Source organism: Pleurodeles waltl, chromosome 11, assembly GCF_031143425.1.
Source record: "Pleurodeles waltl isolate 20211129_DDA chromosome 11, aPleWal1.hap1.20221129, whole genome shotgun sequence".
Lineage (NCBI taxonomy): Eukaryota > Metazoa > Chordata > Amphibia > Caudata > Salamandridae > Pleurodeles > Pleurodeles waltl.
Window position 1 is genome coordinate 902,069,902 of NC_090450.1, and position 19,199 is coordinate 902,089,100.

Sequence of the window (19,199 nt, forward strand, 5' to 3'; positions counted from 1 at the left end):
GGTTTTTTTCACATGGGGTGTGAGGTGGGGGTAGGGTGGGGGGGGGTTAGCAGGTGGGGGGGGGAGATATGCAGTGTTTGAAAATGTCCTCAGTAGTGTGCTATGGGTCTGTACAAGGGCCTTGACCTTTTTTTTGATTTTTTTTGTTAATAACTCTTTTAGGATTATCAATGGTTAACCGGACAGGGGTTACTTTGAAGTTTTTATCATGGAATGTAAATGGCTTACAGGTTCCGGGGAGGAGGAGGAGAATTTGTGAGTTTTTAAAAAGGGCAGATGAGCAGGTAATTATCTTACAAGAAACCCATTTGTTAGAAACCGAATGGAAGGTATATCTTAAAAATTTGAATTGGGTGGGTTATCTTGCGTTCACCAATCAATCGTGCACGATTAAGGGGGTGGCAATTCTGATAAAGATGTCTGTAGGAGTGAAGCTGGACAATATTAAGAAAGATCCTAAGGGGAGATGGCTGATTTTGGAAGCCGCCTTACACGGTATCAGGTTTACCATTGTTGGATATTACTGTCCCAATTTCTTTAATGCTCAGTTAGAATTAGCTAGGTCGAAGCTGGATTTATTCTTAGAGGGGAAAGCGAGAAGGGCATGGGAATGTAGTAGGTTTGCCCATTATGAATATGGGGAAGGCTGTGGAAAGCTTTTGGCATGGAAAACTAGATCAGACCGTTCTAGGAATGTAATTTCATTCGTTAAATCAGAGATTACGGGAGTTGACTGTTTAACTAATCCCAAAATAGAGGAGGCCTTTGTGGGTTTCTTTAAGAATTTGTATATGGAAAATCAGCACTCTGATGCAATGTTTGAAATGTCTGTAAAGGGGTACTTGGAAGCGCTTCATCTTCCCCAGTTAACAGTATCAAAACAGAACCAACTTGTGAGACAAATAGATCCTGGGGAGGTGAGGACGGTGATTTTGAATTTAAAGAAGGGGAAGGCTCCGGGTCAAGATGGTCTGCCAAACGAATTACATGGTAATCTTTGTGAGGAGTTGGTTTCTATTTTGACAGAGTTGTTTAACTTCCTTTTACAGGAGGGGGTGGATATGCCTAGGTCCTGGAGTGAGGCAGTTATAAGCCTCCTATTGAAACCAGGGAAGGACCCGGTCCTTTGTAGCTCATATAGACCAATTTCTCTGTTGAATTCAGATTATAAGCTTTACACACATATATTGGCTAACAGGCATCTGAGTGTGATTTGCGAATGAATCCATGAAGACCAGAAAAGGTTTGTCAGAGGTAGATACTTGCAGGAATTTACTCATGACTTACTGGGGACAGTGGATCTGGCTATCACCGAAAAAGTCCCCTTATCAGTTCTCACGTTTGATGCTGCCAAAGCTTTCGATCGGGTAAATTGGTGCTGCTTACAACGTGTAATGGAGGCTTTTGAGGTGGGCCCGAAATTCATAAAGGCAATTCAGGTTATTTATAAAGATCCATCAGCTCGTATCTTGATTAACAAAAAGTTATCTTCCAGATTTAGTATTCAAAGAGGGACACAGCAGGGGTGTCCATTGTCTCCTCTTCTTTTCAATTTATATATTGAGCCCCTGGCGGTCAAAATCAGGGCGGACAGAGCGATCACTCCTTTTCAATGTATGGGTTGGGAGAAGAAGGTTGCTCTGTATGCTGACGATCTTACAATATATTCAGGCGATTTGACGCAGGTTTTTCCCCGAATTTTAACATGTTTGAAGGAATATGGAGATATTTCGGGCTATGCTGTTAATCCAGAGAAAACTGAGATCATGAGTTGGAACACTACCTTTGATAGTCTGTTGATCAAGCAACAGATTAGATATCTGGGTATTCAAGTTATTTCCAATCTTAATGAATTGGCTTGGGTTAATTTTGACAAAATCTGCAAAGAAACTCGTAACTTACTGAAGACCTGGGCGGGGCTCCCTCTGTCCTTCATAGGCAGAGTAAATATTCTTAAAATGATGATTCTCCCTAAATTTACATTCCTCTTTAATACAATCCCCTTGGAATTTAAGAAGAGTTGGTTTCAGAAGATGCAAGCTGACTTGACTTTGTTTGTTTGGTCCTCAAAAGGTGTTAGGATTGCTTGGCAGAAACTATGTAGGCCCAAGGGGAAGGGAGAGATTGCAGCTCCTGATTTTTATAAATATTATCTAGCTTTTCATTTGAAAAATGTTAGGATCCTATTACAGGATAGGTCTGAATATACGTCATTCTGGTGTGCAGCGACTCAGGAGCTTTCGGCGGCTGGCAGCCATTTTCTGTATAAGTTTGGTCACCCAAAATTTTTCAAAAAGATTCGATTGAAGCTTCTTAAAGATGCTGCTAGAGCATGGTGGTTGGTTCGCCAAGCTCTTCATATTAATTACTATAGTCCTAGGGCTCCGGTTTGGGATTCCCCTGGCACTCCTGAGTTTCTTCTAGACAGACTGGCTTTGGTATTAAAAGGGGTGACAAAGTGGGGACAACTTTTGAAGGATGCAAAGCCGGTCCCCTGGTTAGAATTGGAGGAATTAACAGATTATAAGCTTTCAAGGTTTAAGTATGTACAACTAGCGCGCTGGGCGGCATCTCTTCAGGAGAAAGGGGAGTGTATAATCCTTGGGAGGTAAAATTATCCTCTACCTTGGTACATAAAGACGTTTTTGTTTGCTATCAGGCATTGCTTGATGCACCAGACTCAGTGGCTTTGGTTCTCGAGAAGAAATGGGGAGAAGTTTTTCCAAATTTGGATTTAGTGCATATTTGGGAAAGGTCAAGCTCTATGCTATGGTCGGTAAATAGGTCAGTTGCTCTGAAAAAAAAAATCAACTGCATTTTTGCAAAAGCATTTCTCTTCCGATCACATGGAGGAGGGAGAGAGACTTCAAAGGGAAGGAAAGTTATTTCCTTCCCTTTGAAGTCTCTCTCAGTGTTTTGGCAGCCGGATTGCAAGCAATCCGGCTGTCAAAACGCCCACTAGACACCAGGGATGTTTGTTTTAAAATGAAACTGGCATGAGGGAGCGACCCCTTGGGCAAGGGTCGCTCCCTGGGGGGGCATTTTTTTTTTAAAGGCCTTTTTGCCACCCCCCCCCGGGGGCAGAAACCTCTAGGCACCAGGGAGTATTTTGTTTTTGTTTTATATTTTTTAGGTGGGGAGCGACCCCTTAGGCAAGGGTCGCTCCCATAGGGGGCAAATTATATTTAGGCCATTTCTGCCCCGCTTAGGGGCATATTGGCCTATTTTTAGGAGGCCGTTCTGCCCCCAAGGGGGACAGAAACCACTAGACACCAGGGAGTTTTTTTTTCCCCGCGAATTTCACGTAAGGGGAGCGACCCCTTGGGCAAGGGTCGCACCCAGGGGGGGCATTTTTTTAAAGGCCTTTTCTGCCCTCCCGGGGGCAGAAACCTCTAGGCACCAGGGATCATTTTTTTGTTTTTGTTTTGGGTTTTTGTTTGTTTTGTATTTTTGAGATGGGGAGCGACCCCCTTAGGCAAGGTTCGCTCCCCTAGGGGGCAAATTATATTTAGGCCATTTCTGCCCCACTTGGGCAAGGGTCGCTCCCTGGGGGGGCATTTTTTTTTTAAAGGCCTTTTTGCCCCCCCCCCCCCCCGGGGGGCAGAAACCTCTAGGCACCAGGGAGTATTTTGTTTTTGTTTTATATTTTTTAGGTGGGGAGCGACCCCTTAGGCAAGGGTCGCTCCCATAGGGGGCAAATTATATTTAGGCCATTTCTGCCCCGCTTGGGGGCATATTGGCCTATTTTTATGAGGCCAATCTGCCCCCAAGCGGGACAGAAACCACTAGACACCAGGGAGTTTTTTTTTCCCCGCAAATTTCACGCAAGGGGAGCGACCCCTTAGGCAAGAGTCGTTCACCTGGGGGGCAAATTTATTTTAGGCCATTTCTGCCACCCTTGGGGGGCAGATCAGCCTATTTTAATTAGGCCGATCTGCCCCCCAAGGAGGACAGAAACCACTAGGCACCGGGGATTTTTTGTTGTTGTTGTTTTACAGATGGGGAGCGACCCCTTAGGCAAGGGTCGCTCCCCTGGAGGGGCATCAGCCGATTTTAGATCAATCACCCCCAAGGGGGGCAGAAACAACTAGGCACTGGGGATTTTGTTTTTGCCCCAATTTCACGCAATGGGAGCGACCCCGTAGGCAAGGGTCACTCCCCGGTGGGGGGTTGGGGCGGCGGGGGGCAAATTTATTTTAGGCCATTTCTGCCCCCCCCCTGGGGGCAGATCGGCCTATTGTTATTAGGGGGGGGGGGGGGGGGGGGTTGGAGGGGCAAATTTGTTTTAGGCCATTTCTGCCCCCCTGGGCCGGCTGATCTAGAGGCCAAAATCCACAGGTAGGCACTTTGCAAAAAACACCTCTGTTTTCTGTGAAAAAATGTGATGTGTCCACGTTGTGTTTTGGGCCATTTCCTTTCGTGGGTGCTAGGCCTACTCACACAAGTGAGGTACCATTTTTATCGGGAGACTTGGGGGAACACAGAATAGCAAAACAAATGTTATTGCCCCTTGTCTTTCGCTACATTTTTTCCTTCCAAATGTAAGGCAGTGTGTAAAAAAGACGTCTATTTGAGAAATGTCCTGTAATTCACATGCTAGTATGGGGACCCCAGAATTCAGAGATGTGCAAATAACCACTGCTTCTCAACACCTTATCTTGTGGCCATTTTGGAAATACAAAGGTTTTCTTGATACCTATTTTTCACTTTTTATATTTCAGCAAATGAATTGCTGTATACCCGGTATAGAATAAAAACCCATTGCAAGGTGCAGCTAATTTATTGGCTCTGGGTACCTAGAGTTCTTGATGAACCTACAAGCTCTATGTATCCCCGCAACCAGAAGAGTCCAGCTGATGTAACGGTATATTGCTTTCAAAAATCTGACATCGCAGGAAAAAGTTACAGAGTAAAACGTGGAGAAAAAAGGCTGTTTTTTTTACCTCAATTTCAATATTATTTTATTTCAGCTGTTATTTTCTGTAGGAAACACTTGTAGGATCTACACAAATGACCCCTTGCTGAATTCAGAATTTTGTCTTCTTTTCAGAAATGTTTAGCTTTCTGGGATCCAGCATAGGTTTCTCACCCATTTTGGTCACTAACTGGAAGGAGGCTGAAAGCACAAAAAATAGTAAAAATGGGGTATGTCCCAGTAAAATGTCAAAATTGTATTGAAAAATTGGGTTTTCCAATACAAGTCTGCCTGTTCCTGAAAGCTGGGAAGATTGTGATCTTGCCACCGCAAACCCTTTGTTGGTGCCATTTTCAGGGGAAAAAAAACACGAGCTGCCTTCTGCAGCCCTTTATTTCCATTTTTTTGAAAAAAACTAAATTTTCACTGTATTTTGGCTAATTTCTTGGTCTCCTTCAGGGGAACCCACAAAGTCTGGGTACCTCTAGAATCCCTAGGATGTTGGAAAAAAAGGACACAAATTTGGCGTGGGTAGCTTATGTGAACAAAATGTTATGAGGGCCTAAGTGCGAACTGCCCCAAATAGCCAAATAAAGGCTCGACACAGGAGGGGGAAAAGGCCTGGCAGCGAAGGGGTTATAGTTGGTGAAAATGTGAGTTACAATATACCGGTTAAAACTGATAAAACTACTGAAATTCACCGGTTATAGTTAACTCAATCATGCCCTAAATTAACTATAACTCGCGCACCTGCCATGCACAGTGTTATAATTAATTATGCCATTTCAGATATTGCAATGATGTCATCAATGATATCCTAAAACATGTCATGACTGATGTAATATGGGAGGTAATTATCAGTGCATGCAAGAGTGATAAACGGTGTAATTTCAAGAAAGGCAGATCTACTGAATTTGTCAAATGTTCAAAACATCAAAATGTATAAAGAAGGGGGGTTTATTGGCTTTATCGAGGGGTCAGCACTTCAGTATATATATATATATATAAAGCAGACCTACTGACTTCATCAAAACATGTCTAACAAGCCCCCACAGGATTTGAGGGAGCAGTTAAATTTTTTTCATAGGACACTGCAGCAGTACAGGGACCCACGAGGCTCTGGTGCCTCTATGAGGGCAGGGAAGGGAAGCCATATGCCCCCAGGGTTTCTAAAAGGCTTGGTAGGTAGGGCCGCACAACCCCTGCCCACAAAAAAAAAATTTCACCGACCTCCATCACCTCCTCGCCCGGGCCCTGGACGGCTTATTTAATGAAAGAGCAGCAGCCAGCACCTTTTAAAAAAAAAAAAAAAGGGGACTGCGGATTAGCAGTCCTGTTTACAAAATAATATGTTTTTGACCCTGAATACCCCCAGCCAGGCCTACGTGGGAGGTGGTGGCGGGGTAGGTGGAAGAGGGTGTATCCCCACCCAATGCCCCTATATATTTTTTCACATTTTTTCAGGATAGGGGACTGAGTCCCCATATCCTAAAATGGTTACCAGCACATCAGGTTATCTGGTGGCAGCCAATCAGATCTTATTTTTGGCTCTGTTAGGTTTGCGGATCCTTTACAGCATAAAATGTACATTTCGAAACTTCAGTTCCCAAAACCTTCAAAATAGATGTACACCTAAACAGAAAAAGCACACTTTCTGGACCAAGATCTAGCTTTCTGCCAATTTTGGTTTAATTCTGTCTAGCCATGTTTGCTGTATCGTTGTTCAATTTTCCTATGCAAAACTGCATAGGGAAAACAAGTTTAAGGATGCAACTTTTTCTCTGCTCCCACTTGACCAGCTACCCTGAAACTTTCCAGGAAGGAGTGGAGGTGGATGAGAGCTTTTTAAAAAAAGTTCTGTGAAAATTCGTTAGACATCTCATACTTCTCCAAGGATATCTTTGGTTCATTAGTTGTAAAAACACAAATCCAACCTGGCCTCCTGAATTAACCCACATCTTTGCTCAGTTTAAGGCAGCATTAACTACATAAAATTAACACTGATTTTTTCACACAGTTCTTTGTGCATCATTTCAATGTACTTCTTAAGTAATTGAAAGCATCTGTTGGTGAATCTGTCTGATAAATCAGACATCTAGAATACTCGTATTTACTCTCTGGCATGTCTTGAAAAAAAAAAGGTTGGACACCATCCAGTGTGCTTTGCTTTTTGTCAGTTTGTGCAAAACAAAGACATAACATTACTGGTTACATTTTTGTGCGTTATCTCTGAGTATTATACCTGCTGGTCTGGATTTTAAATTTTCTTTCCCTTTTTTCTATGGTTTTGGATCTGCTGGAATCCTAGCTTTAAGAGCAGTTAGAGTGTTCTATGTTTTTCAAAGTATAATGAATTAATGTAATTGACTTTGTAGACTGTTAGGATATGGGCTATAATCATGATCTATCGTATATCGAACATTTTAGATTCAATAGCTCTGTTACTGCCATTAGTCAAACTGGTTATTCAGTTTGGATTTGTTTCAGAGCTGCAAATAAAGTATTTACAATTTAGTGACAACATTAATCTAGCTCATAGAATTGGTGGCCTAATTGAAGAGGTTTTTGATCAAAGATGGAAACCTTGGCAAAAGCAACAAGTCCTTTTTTCTTTTTTTTTTTTACAATGATCAAAATACTTATTTCTGTACATGGTGATAAATGAAAAAGTTACAGGGACGGCAATATGGGAAGCATTAGTTTCTGGACTGTGAATGGGAAAGAATGTGGTCAGAGGTCCAAAGCTGCTTTTTATTACCTTGCAAAATAGAATGACTCTGTATTGAATTTTATTTTTGCAGTGTTATTTTCACTTATGTTTTCCAGATGTCTAACAGTGGAATGAATGCCATACATACAACAACAGAAGAACAACTTGGATGACCCTATGCATGAGGAGACCTCCCTGCTGGTCTCTGAATCCTACCTTCACCATATTTGTTTCCCTCAAAATCACCAATCCATACCACACTAGAATCCTCCCTCCCTTTTAACATTACAAAAGATGGCATATTTGTTTCACCAACTAGTACAGACTAGCCGTGGCTCTGCTTGTGCACACCTTCATTGTCGCTCCTGTGGTCTGTAAACATGCTGTTGTTTGACCTCTCATTTGTTTGAGGGGCCAATATGAGGTGGTTCAATTCACATATACATAGAAAGCATCTAGTCGTGGTGGATCTGTCAGATCAAGTGCATGATAAAATGAGGTGTAAACATCAAATATCTTTTAAGACAGATACCACACATTTATTAGCACATTATGTGTAATCCACATATGTATAACACATGCATAACAAAAAAACATACGAGTACAAATAATAGGTAGTGTTGTAGTCTCTGGTGGGCCATAAGTATATGAGTTACATCTTTTGAGAAGCCAATACAGGTTTCCTATTTTTCTTGAGTTTATCAAGGCTTTAATGACTGGAAAGAAGTAAATCAGGGTGTCACATTAGCACTGTCCAAAGTAATGATTCTGCAGCAATTACAACTGAATTTCTGTAGCACATCAAAGGATGGAAAGACTACTTCAAACTGTAATGAGCCAATCAAAGGTAGTATATCATCCAATGTGTAATCAAATTTGTAGGAGGCCACCAGGATTCTTCATGGCCTCTTACTGATTGCATTAGGATTCTAAGTACAACTAATCTAGATGAGCTTGGCCAACTAAGCAATGGACTGCAAGACTGTGGCTGCTCCCACTGAATTAGTCAGAGAAATGTTCCAGATCTTATTCTTGCTGTGACAGACCAATACCTACACAAAAACATACTTTAGATTTGTTACAGTGTTAACGATTCTCCAATATTAAAAGCATTAATTTACTATTAAAATGCTCTACTTATATTTTACCTGAAATCCCAACTTCTGCAACAAGAAGTTCCTTGCTTGAAGATGAGCTTTCTGCAAGGGTTTTAAATTCGTCTTGACTTGCGCCATAAGGGTACTGAGTGTCAAATTTCACCAGCACAAACTTACTTTTAGTGAGCACCTAAAAGAGGACAATGTTTAATGAATAGTAGTTTGACTATTTCAAAACACTGCCACATATTATTGAAAAGAATCACATTTTGTTTTCACTCAAATTACAAAGAGGAACTTCTTGCTGCCAACGGCAAACACAAACAGGCGTATCACAAACTCTTTCAAAGTTTATCAGTGCAAACAAATGAGTTATTTCCCTTTGCGAGGGCAAACAGGGAACACCAGAAACTCGGGCCTTTCATACATGCAAATATGAAAGGTGCACCTAAGGTGGAATCTTAGCTCAGAAACCATAGATCCTGAACATCAGAATCCATGGATATTTCTGTGCAGTGAATACAACGGCAGCTACGAAATATACCCACAGTGGTACCTGTAACCAGAGGGTAGGCAAACTGGTTTGGGAACTGTAAATACGATGAAGACTCAAAGGGCCCATTTCACAAAAATACTTGTAAATTTAAAACTATAAATCATAAACTGCTGCACCTAGGACACGGTTTAAAAGACTATGTCAGTCAAGAATTAATATTTGCTATTTCCCCACTGTATAGTTGCACCACGTTTTGTCCAAGGGAAAACATTCTGTAACTCAACTAAGGACCTGGTTTGGAATTTGGCAGGTGGGTTACTCTAACAAATGTGACAGATATTCTGTCCACTTTATTACAAGGGAATTATATTCTATGACACTTGCAAAACAGTGGACAGGATATTTGTCACATCTGTGAGCGAGTAACACATCTGCTGAACTAACATGCCCTATCTCCGGCCATAATGACCACGTGCAAAGTCAAAGAGGATTTGTGCATGATAACTAACTGACATATCTGTGGGCGTTTACAAACTCTCATTTTAAACAATGCATTAATCTGCCTGCTTCCACAGCTTAGATGTTTAACAGCGCACAACAGGGTTGTACATCTATGCCTGTGAGCCATCCTTTTGTGATTATGTGACAAGTGGAAAAGGAGCCATTTCTGTACATAAAAGTAGGTTCACACCCATAAATGGCTTTGTGAATCGGGACCACAAAGTTGAAGTACTAGACAGGCCATACCTGGTGCTGTCAGTGAAACCAAAAGGGAAAAAAACGGCAAAATCATATTTTCCCGAATCTAGAGTTAGGCTGCACCCTGAAAGAAGAGTGAATAGGAGTCACAGCATGAAATTGGTGTGGTGATCGTAAAAGTTCTAAACAGCAAATTATGTGCATATACGTTACTATTGACAGAGACAGTATTTTCATGTCATCTAAAGAAAACTGGGTCCAAGCTTGTCTTTTTTTATAATTTCTTTTAACTTTTTGATAATACTTAAGAGAATGCATGTCAATTATCTCAGCATTGTACATACTTCATTAGCATACTATTTTCCATGTCATTTCTTGATGGACAGCCTATCCAAGCAAAGCAAACTATGAAATAACACTAAACCCAATGACTGAAGAGGGCTGACCAAAGTATCACAATAATTTGACTAAACAATACACTGTAATATTCATATTCAAGTCTGCTTGTTTATTATGTTTGCATGCGAATGTCTTATTTTTGTACTCCTAACATCTGAATTGGCCTATAATTGAAGTGTGTCAGAATCCTACCTCATAGCTTTACTAACCTCTGTTTCCTCCCTTCTTAGTGATTGGGTTGTTCTTCATGGGTTTATCACAATATTTTGAAAAGGCAGTGCATTGTATTGTTAATTTGTTAGATTGCTATGATATGGTATCTCTGCTCACAACATTTAATATTGTATATGTTGGTGGCCGTTCACAGTCTTCAGACATCTTCCCTAGGTTTAGATACCTGACATTTCACTATGTCTTCTAAGTGTCTGGTCTGCCTATGCTACTAACTTTGCCTCAAGAATCCCCCAGTTAAGTTCTCAATTTTGTTATATGTTTTTGACGTATAGGTTTCAAGGTTTTTGCTGTATTGGAACTGATAATGCAAATGGATGCCCAGGTACTATTTAACGCTTGGTTACATCTTACACATGTATAGGAATCATTAGTAGTTAGGGTTCGGAATCACATTATTTCATTATGAAGTCCATACACTTTTTTTGGGACACTGTATATGGTTATAATGATGAACATCATAGTGTTTGTTGATAGTTCCACAGTGGGGGCTAATCATTTTTCTAAATGTAATTTATTTTTGCTCATTATCTGGAGCATGCATAAATTCACCTTGAAGTACAATATTGCATTCAGTTGCATCATACTGGTCTTGTGGAAAATGACTTTAATAATAAAATGTGCATCTAAAAATGTAAATAAAGTTCACTACCACATCCAAAGCCAACAAGTCTTATCTTGTCTGAAAAGAAGAGCAAAATGATGCCTCAGTTGCAAGAAAACCACAGTTCCAATGAAAATCATGAGACTAACAAGGTATAGAATTGGCTTGGAAGTACATAGCCTCAGTTCTTCTATGTCAAAAGGTGTTAGTAGTCTCATTCATAAGAGATAAAGGGCCTCATTACAACATTGGCGGGCGGCAACTGCCGCCTGCCAAGTTGTAACCGCTGTGCGGCCGCACATCCCCGCTAAGCCGGCGGGCGGAAATAGAGTTTCCGCCCGTCGCCCCTAGCGGGGATGTGGGCCACAACATGGGAGCCGGCGGTGTTGCAGCTGTGCGACGGGTGCAGCTGCACCCATCGCGCTTTTCACTGTCTGGAAAAGCAGTGTGGGGGCCCCTGCACTCCCCTTCCCACCAGCCTTTCCATGGCGGTTCCTAACACCATGGAAAGGCTGGCTGGAAGGGGACTCTGATTAAAACCGCTGGGACCACCGTGGCAGAAAACCCCCGGTCCCGGCGGTGCAACCGCTGTGCGACCCCCTCGCTTCCGCTGCGGTCAAAATAGGCAAGATTGCACCGCCAGCCTGTTGGCGGTGCAATCGCCAAAACAGCCCTGGCGGTCTTTGCCCGCCAGGGTTGTAATGAGGGCCAAAGTCCTATTGCTAAGGGTCTCTTTGAAAATCAACTTCTACACCTTGGAAGTTTTTTTTAAGGTGGGGACTTCAACATTGTCTCTGTCGAACCTTTCACCCAAGGAAGAAACCAGAAGAGCAGAGTTGTTCTGATTTCTTTAATGCCTGGTGTGTGATTCACCAATCTTCACATTTATATGATTCTAGAGATGACTCTGCCCTTAATAAAAAAAAAAAGCCCTTCATTTTACAACTAACTTTATCTCTTTCAAGTTTACAGCTGTCTTTAATCTAGTTATATGTCAAACCATCCAGTGGCCATCCATACAATATTTAATGATGAGCTCAAAGAAAAAAAACACCTGTAAATGTGGCCTCCTGTAAAGTTTGGGGCACTGGCCACAACTTCCCCTGCTTTCGATGTGCATCGGAGGCCCGGTGGGATCCCGCAGACTGCCTCACTTGTATGGTACTGATCCTTCTGGCTACAGACCAGAGAGACTATGCTCTGCAGTGGGTGTGTGCTGCATCCTTGCTACTCGTACCAGCCAGTTGGTCAACTACTTGTGCTGCCACCTCAGCCATCTGCAGCATTTCTGGACCTTCTTTTCAGGGGCAAGCAGGCTGACCAACATTGACTGATGAGGTCTAACCCTCCTGGGTTGAGTGACGCGTACTTTTAAGGCCTCCAGATCCAACCTGCTTAATGGGGTGCTAAAAAAGGTCCTTCCTCCCAGACCCAACCAAGAATTAACTGGTTCACTATGGCTCCTACATCTACGGGCACTCCTTGCGAATATGGGCTACTGACACCCTATACAGAAAAAACCTAAAGACACAAACATTATTTTAAAAGCAATCCAAGCATCAAAAGAAATGGTGGAATCCAAAATTGAGGAAGTCAAGGTGGATCCCGCTCCGCCAAGATCGGTGCAGTGTCTCTTCTGTTGTCAGGGAAGGGGGGGACATGGTTGGTACCTTGGAAGATGACATCAATACACTCAAATCCTCAGTTAACAAACTACTCACTACTAGTAACCTTTTGGAAGCCAGAGCAGATGGTGCTGAGAATCGTTCTAGATGTAATAACTTGCACTTTGTGGGGTTTATAGAAAGGGCAAAGGCATCGCACCCGGAGACTTTCCTTAAATCCTGGCTGAAGCCCTGGTTGCCCACTGCCAATTTCTCTCAGTGGTTTGTGTTGGAGCGTGCACAACGATCCTTGGCCAGTAAACCTCCCTTGGGCGCTCTCCTCAACGGCTCATTGCCTGCATCCTGAACTTCCGAGACAGAGACAGTATCCTGCAGGAAGCAAGCAAAGCTGGAGATCTCTTTTTCAGTCCACACAAATTATGATCTTTCCAGATTACTCCCAAAATGTACAGCAGAAGTGCAAATCCTTTCTCAAGACCAATGAATCTGTAGTACAAGGTGATGTTTCCTGCAACCTTGAAAATAATACAGAAACAGAAGGTTATCTGCCCATCCTCTGGGTGTGCGAACCAAGGATCTGTGTGGCTCGGTGGCCTACACCCAAGATTTCCACACCACCCAGCCACAACGCAGAACACGCAGGAGCAGGTTCATTCACAGCTGGGCATCGGACTCGTCTGAAATGGATGGAAGTCTATTGCCCTTGGGCACAGAGCCCAACTCTCTCCATCCTTCATTGTGACCTCCTCAGACTGATGAAATGAGGAGGATCCCCAAACTAAAGAATCTCGAGGACGGGTTCCCAGGCGGCTGGCTAGAACCAGACTTCTGAGACCCTGACTTCTGGACCTAGGTCTAGACAATAACTGTTTCGCAGTCTTCATATGTGCAACTGTCCTTCCACAGTGGAGGTCCCCCTCTTCAGGTTTGACAACCAGGAGTGACTTTTCTGTTTTTTTCTATGTAGGGTTTGGGCGACAGGTGCTTAGGAAGTATGGGGTGTGGGCAAGTTTAGGTGTAAGGGAACTGTTTTTTATTTGCTTTTAAGTTTTTGTTACAATCTTTAGCATACAAACACTCACAATACACCAGGGCTCCTCATAGTTGACCCCATACACATGCATGCTTTTTGCTTTCCCTGGAACCCCTGGACCTGCCATGGCTAACTTCACAATCATAACCTCAAACGTAAATGGCCTTCTAGACCGCATTAAGCACACAGCAGTACTCCAAAATGAAAAAAGACACTTTCCCTCTGTACTTATGTTCCAAGAAACTCACCTTTAAGACACTTGATGCCCTTTCTTAGGCTGCTGTGGGTATGATGGGGTGATTAATGTGGGCTTCTCCAGGGGAACCAGACTTCTAAATAGAAGTTTCCCCTTTGTGGTGGCTTCCATTAGCCTAGAACCACTGGCAGATGTAGGGATCAAGGGCACATTTGAAGGACTTTGCTGCAGTCTTGTCATTACATACGTCCCATCCAATGCACCGCAAATGACACTGAAAGCCTGCAAACAGCTAGTTCCAGGATTCCCCCTGGGAATCACTATTTTAGAGGGTGACTTTCATGCTGTCCTGAACCCCCTTTGGGACTCCACCCTCACTTCAACAACACACTGTAAGGGAACCTCGCAATCCTTTACCTTGTTGATGTCCGCTTTGGGGCTGTACAACATATGGAGGATCTGGCATCCCCAGGAATAGGAATTCACGCACACCTCTGCAGTGCGTAACACCCTCTTCCGGATTAACCCTTTTATGCTTCCTGCGACCGATGCACTTCACACCACAGCAGTAACCATCCTCCTGTGTAGCATCTCTGACCACTCAGCAGTTCTCCTACACTTAGGGATTTCCGCAGCCACCTCATGCCCCATTTGGCACCTTGATGCATGGTACCTCTCTAACATCAAGTAGGTTGAAGCTTTAGAGTTCAAAATATAAACTTATTTCAAGACTAATCAGGGCTCTGTCTCATCTGCTGGCACTCTTTGGTGGTCAATGCCACGACTAGGTGTGGCTAAATCACTTCTGCGCCAGGCAGAAAAAAGAAACAAAAAAAGATGGCCAACCTAGAGGCGTGGATCCTTTGACTGGAAACACAATGGGCCTGATTCCAACTTTGGAGGAGGTGTTAATCCGTCCCAAAAGTGACGGTAAAGTGACAGATATACCACCAGCCGTATTACGAGTTCCATAGGATATAATGGACTTGTAATACGGCTGGTGGTATATCCGTCACTTTACCGTCACTTTTGGGACGGATTAACACCTCCTCCAAAGTTGGAATCAGGCCCAATGTGTCCTACATGACTTCGAAAGCAGTCCCAGAGATTGTAGACCACAGGGGCATCTGGAGATGCAAGGCCTCCGACAGCTGCAAGCTTTACAGACTCCTACTGTGACTTGTGTGCCCTGAGCCCTCTGCTCTCCTTAGTTCGGTCTAACCCCATACCGCCTAATATTCCACTCCCATCCCTATCTCCCTTGCAAAAGGAAGATCTTGCCTCCCTACTTAAGCTGGAGGTGGTTGGTGATGCTGTGACAGACTTGAATGCAGGCAAGACATCCTGCGCCAGATAGCTACCCAAGTGAATACTGCTGAAGGCTCCGCGAGCTATTAGCGCCTCGATTGCTGGACCTTTACCTAGAAACAACTACTAATGGCAATCGCTGTGGTTGTGCATAAAGCAGAGAACCCCTGATCATTATGCCTCGTATACACCTATATTCTTAATTACTCAAGATATTTGCCAAAGCTCTGGCATCCCAGCTCTCTAGAGTACTTCCAGATCTTATCCACCCGGATCAGAGTGGCTTTATGCCAGGGTGCAATGCCAGTCACTGTCTCAGGTGCCTCTATCTTGCGTTAGCGTGTCAGTCCAAAATACCAAACGCATGCACCCTAGTTCCAGTAGACTTTGAAAAAGCATTTGATTCCATACATTGATCCTTTCTAGTTGAAGTTCTGGAAAGCCTGGGCTTCAGCCCTAGATTCTGTGGATAAGTCTGCCTTCTCTATTCTACACCGGAGGCGCAAGTTTGTACCAATGGCATACTATCAGAGCCAGATCAAGCAGGATACAAGACAGGGCTGCCCCTGATGCTCCTAATTTTTACTCTGCCAATTGAACCCTTGACCTGTCTCATTCGTTGCAATGCTCAAAATACATGGTTGGAGCTGGGGGCTGGTGTGGAGGATCACATTTCCCTCTACGGAGATGAAGTGCTCCTATATGTAAGCCATCCCTCAGTTAGGAGGCCTCGGTAATTCCGGCTCCTGATCTATGCACTAACTGGGCCAAATCCCCTTTGGTCCCTACATCGGGAAACCTTCGATGCTCCCGGAGCTTTCTTGGTCCCAAAACATAACACCCTTGGAAGTGCACATAAAACAAGATTTCCAGAGCTGGAAGGTGTTACCATCCTTGGTAAAGTGGCACTGTTCAAGATGATGATCCTACTGCCTGTGGTGGCTTGTTATTTTAGGAGGGAGGGGGGCAGGAGGGACACACGTACACACTCATCCATTCATACACGGCGCACACTTGCACATCCATTCACAACACTCGTTATCAAACATTCAAACGTACATGCACGCACCATTTGTTTAAAAACACACACACACTTACCTTCAGCTCAGCCTCGAAGGTCCCAGGAGGGTTGGGACTGCTGCCTTTCCTCATTGGCTGACCTCCTCACAGAGTGGGATGGGGTCAGTAACACTGCTAACCCCACCCCACCCTGTGACAAGGTGTCACAGATTGACCCTCGCCCTGGGCGCTTCAGGGCTTAAAGCTGAAGCGCTCAGGTCAGTCAAATGATCCCTCATCACCGAGGGGGAGGGCCTCGAGGCACCTTTGCTGAGCTGAGGAAGTCACGCCCATAGGAGCTGTGAACTCTTCAGCCCAGCAAAGTTCACCTCAGGCAACCAGGAGCCTGCGCAAATCGCGCATGTCTAGCTCCTGGCTGCCTGATCTGAAAATAAATGGTGTCTGTCGGGGTGACGTTTGCTCAGCCTAACGGGCACTCTTCATGAGGGGCAAAAGGTGAGGGAGCGTGGCCCCTCAACCCCAAAGGACGGGCCGCGGCTGCCTACTGCACTTTCTCTATATCCTTCACAACTTTCCCCTCAGCAGTACGAGCGCAGTGGTTCAGCAATCTGATGTCACAGACCCGTTCTTTCTTATGGGCAGGCAAACCCCCTCGGACAACCTTTCAAAAAAGCGGACAACAGCCCTATGACGGCAGCATGGGCATGGCTGACATGTGCCTTTATTACTGAACCTCCTTGCTAACTCATGATCAACAACTGACGGGAGGATGGGGTGGCCTAGCATATAGACTAGAACTGAGCCAACTGGGTTTAGACAGGGTTCTCCATCTCCCCTATTGGGCTCCACTCCACTGAGACCTGCCAGAGCCCACCAGAGTGGTTGTCCAAACATGGCGGGCTGCAATGGAAAAGATGGACTGGTATGGCAGACTCACTCAGCAAACCCCACTGTGGCCTGGATGCCTGAGTAGCTTTCTAATTGAGAGACCTGGCTTTGTCACTTGGGACAAAATAAGGATCACACTTTTGGGAAAGGACTGGCATGGCTCCATCATTGTCTTTTCACAATCTACAAGCCCAATACTCCCTCTCTATGACCCAATGCCATAAGTATTTACAGCTGCGGCATGCCTCTCCTGTGCTTTACCTTGGTAAACCTCCCAAAATGTAACCCACTCAAAGCCAAAGTCCTCCAAGGCCGGCTTGGGAAACGTGTTGTCTCCCAACTCTACAAAATGCTTAGAATTAACTCCAACACCCTTGACTTGCTTAAAACTAAATGGGAATCCTGGGTGGGTACCCTCAAGGAGGCTGATTGGAGAGACACTTGTATGTCCCCCCGCACCACAGCCATTCCATCCAGCCTAGGCTTGATCCAACTTAATTAAATGCATAGTGCTTACATTGCCTCTGTGGTGGCAAAATAGACCTCGGTAATGGACTGGTTGCTATGACAGAAGAACCCATATATACAGCCAGAGGATCTCCGAAAGAAGCACAACAAGATTTGGACTACATATGTGCACTGAAGAACATAAGGGAAAATGGGATGAGGGAGGGAGGTTGGGGGCGAGTGTTGATAATAGTGCAGAAACTTTGGCTAAGATTACTTGTAAATATGTGTTGTCATGGTGTATACTAAATCGAATAAAGTTGGTTATGAAAACAAAGAAGATTCAAACCTTGTTTTGAAAAGTCTTAAGGCCTTTGCTCATGTTTTACTTATCTCCGACCAACATGAAAACGTAAACATTAGCTTAGACATCTAGAAACTCAACTAAAATTACTTAAGTCACAAGTTCCCAAAGCATTCTCTTTGACTCCTGCATTGTAGCACGAGTTGGAGTTGGATCAGATTAACAAGAAGAAACTGTAACAAGCCATTACAAATGTAAATGCTGATATTCTGACTAAAGACACAACCAAAATGCTGACTTTGCGTCTTTGTACTAATCACTTTTGAGGCCCCGTCCTCAGCTATGAATCAAAGTGTTTTCCTGGAACAACTAACCATGCCTCACACAGCCATTAAACCTGAGGCAACATTTAACCACAATGCTTCCAATGCTGGTATTTCTGTCACTAGGAGGTTGCTAAAACTTGGCAAGGCTTCTGGCACTAATAAAATGTCCATGTTTTACGTTGCACAGCTGGCTACCACCCATTCGGCTCAACTGTACAATGCATACTTTATACATTTTTTTTTTTTTTAAAGTTAAAATGTATTCATTGAAAACTATTTTCCCAGTGCCAAACAAAAGTCTCATATCACTGTAATTTCTAGGGAAATTTGTGATCACTTAAACTGCACAAAACATTTGCATTGTTTCCCTACTGAATACGAATACTAGGACTATAGCTAAAGTAAGAGCGTCCGGATTACAAGTATAGAACAGAAGGACCAAGGTCATCTTATTAAAAGGCCAAATACATTTGAAAACACATGTCAAGTCTTACACAATACCCAAGCTTATAACTTCAAACAACTCCTGTTTGTTGAAAGGTTTACTTGCACAACATTCACTTTACAATATTCAGTGGAGCTATTTATTTGCAGTTCTCCAAAACATGAATATGAACAGTACATTGGGCACTGCCCTGAAGCTCTATACATCAGTTATAAGTAATTGAGTATAGTTACATTTCTGATAGTTTTGCAATAGGGAAAGGACAACGCGAAGCTGTCCACTTTCCCAACTATTGTCTTAGTTAGTGTGGAAACTCCTGGCTGATCACCAACAAGCAATTAGAAACAACAAAGTGAAGCTTCTAGTATTTAGTAATGATATGCTACTGACTTTGCCAGTCTTCTATCCCTCCTCCTGATAGAGCGATTCTTAATTGAAGACCACAAAATTATTTGG

The 19,199-nt window shown here is 43.5% G+C and overlaps 1 protein-coding gene across 1 annotated transcript in view; it reads right to left on the reverse strand.

Annotated features, from left to right (window-relative positions):
- The window catches only part of ERP29 (endoplasmic reticulum protein 29), a 109,756-nt gene that overhangs the window by 30,624 nt on the left and 59,933 nt on the right, over positions 1-19,199 (reverse strand). The window contains exon 2 of the mRNA XM_069214821.1: positions 8,774-8,912. Within this exon, the coding sequence (XP_069070922.1) occupies positions 8,774-8,912 (139 nt within the window). The remainder of the gene's footprint in view (positions 1-8,773; positions 8,913-19,199) is intronic.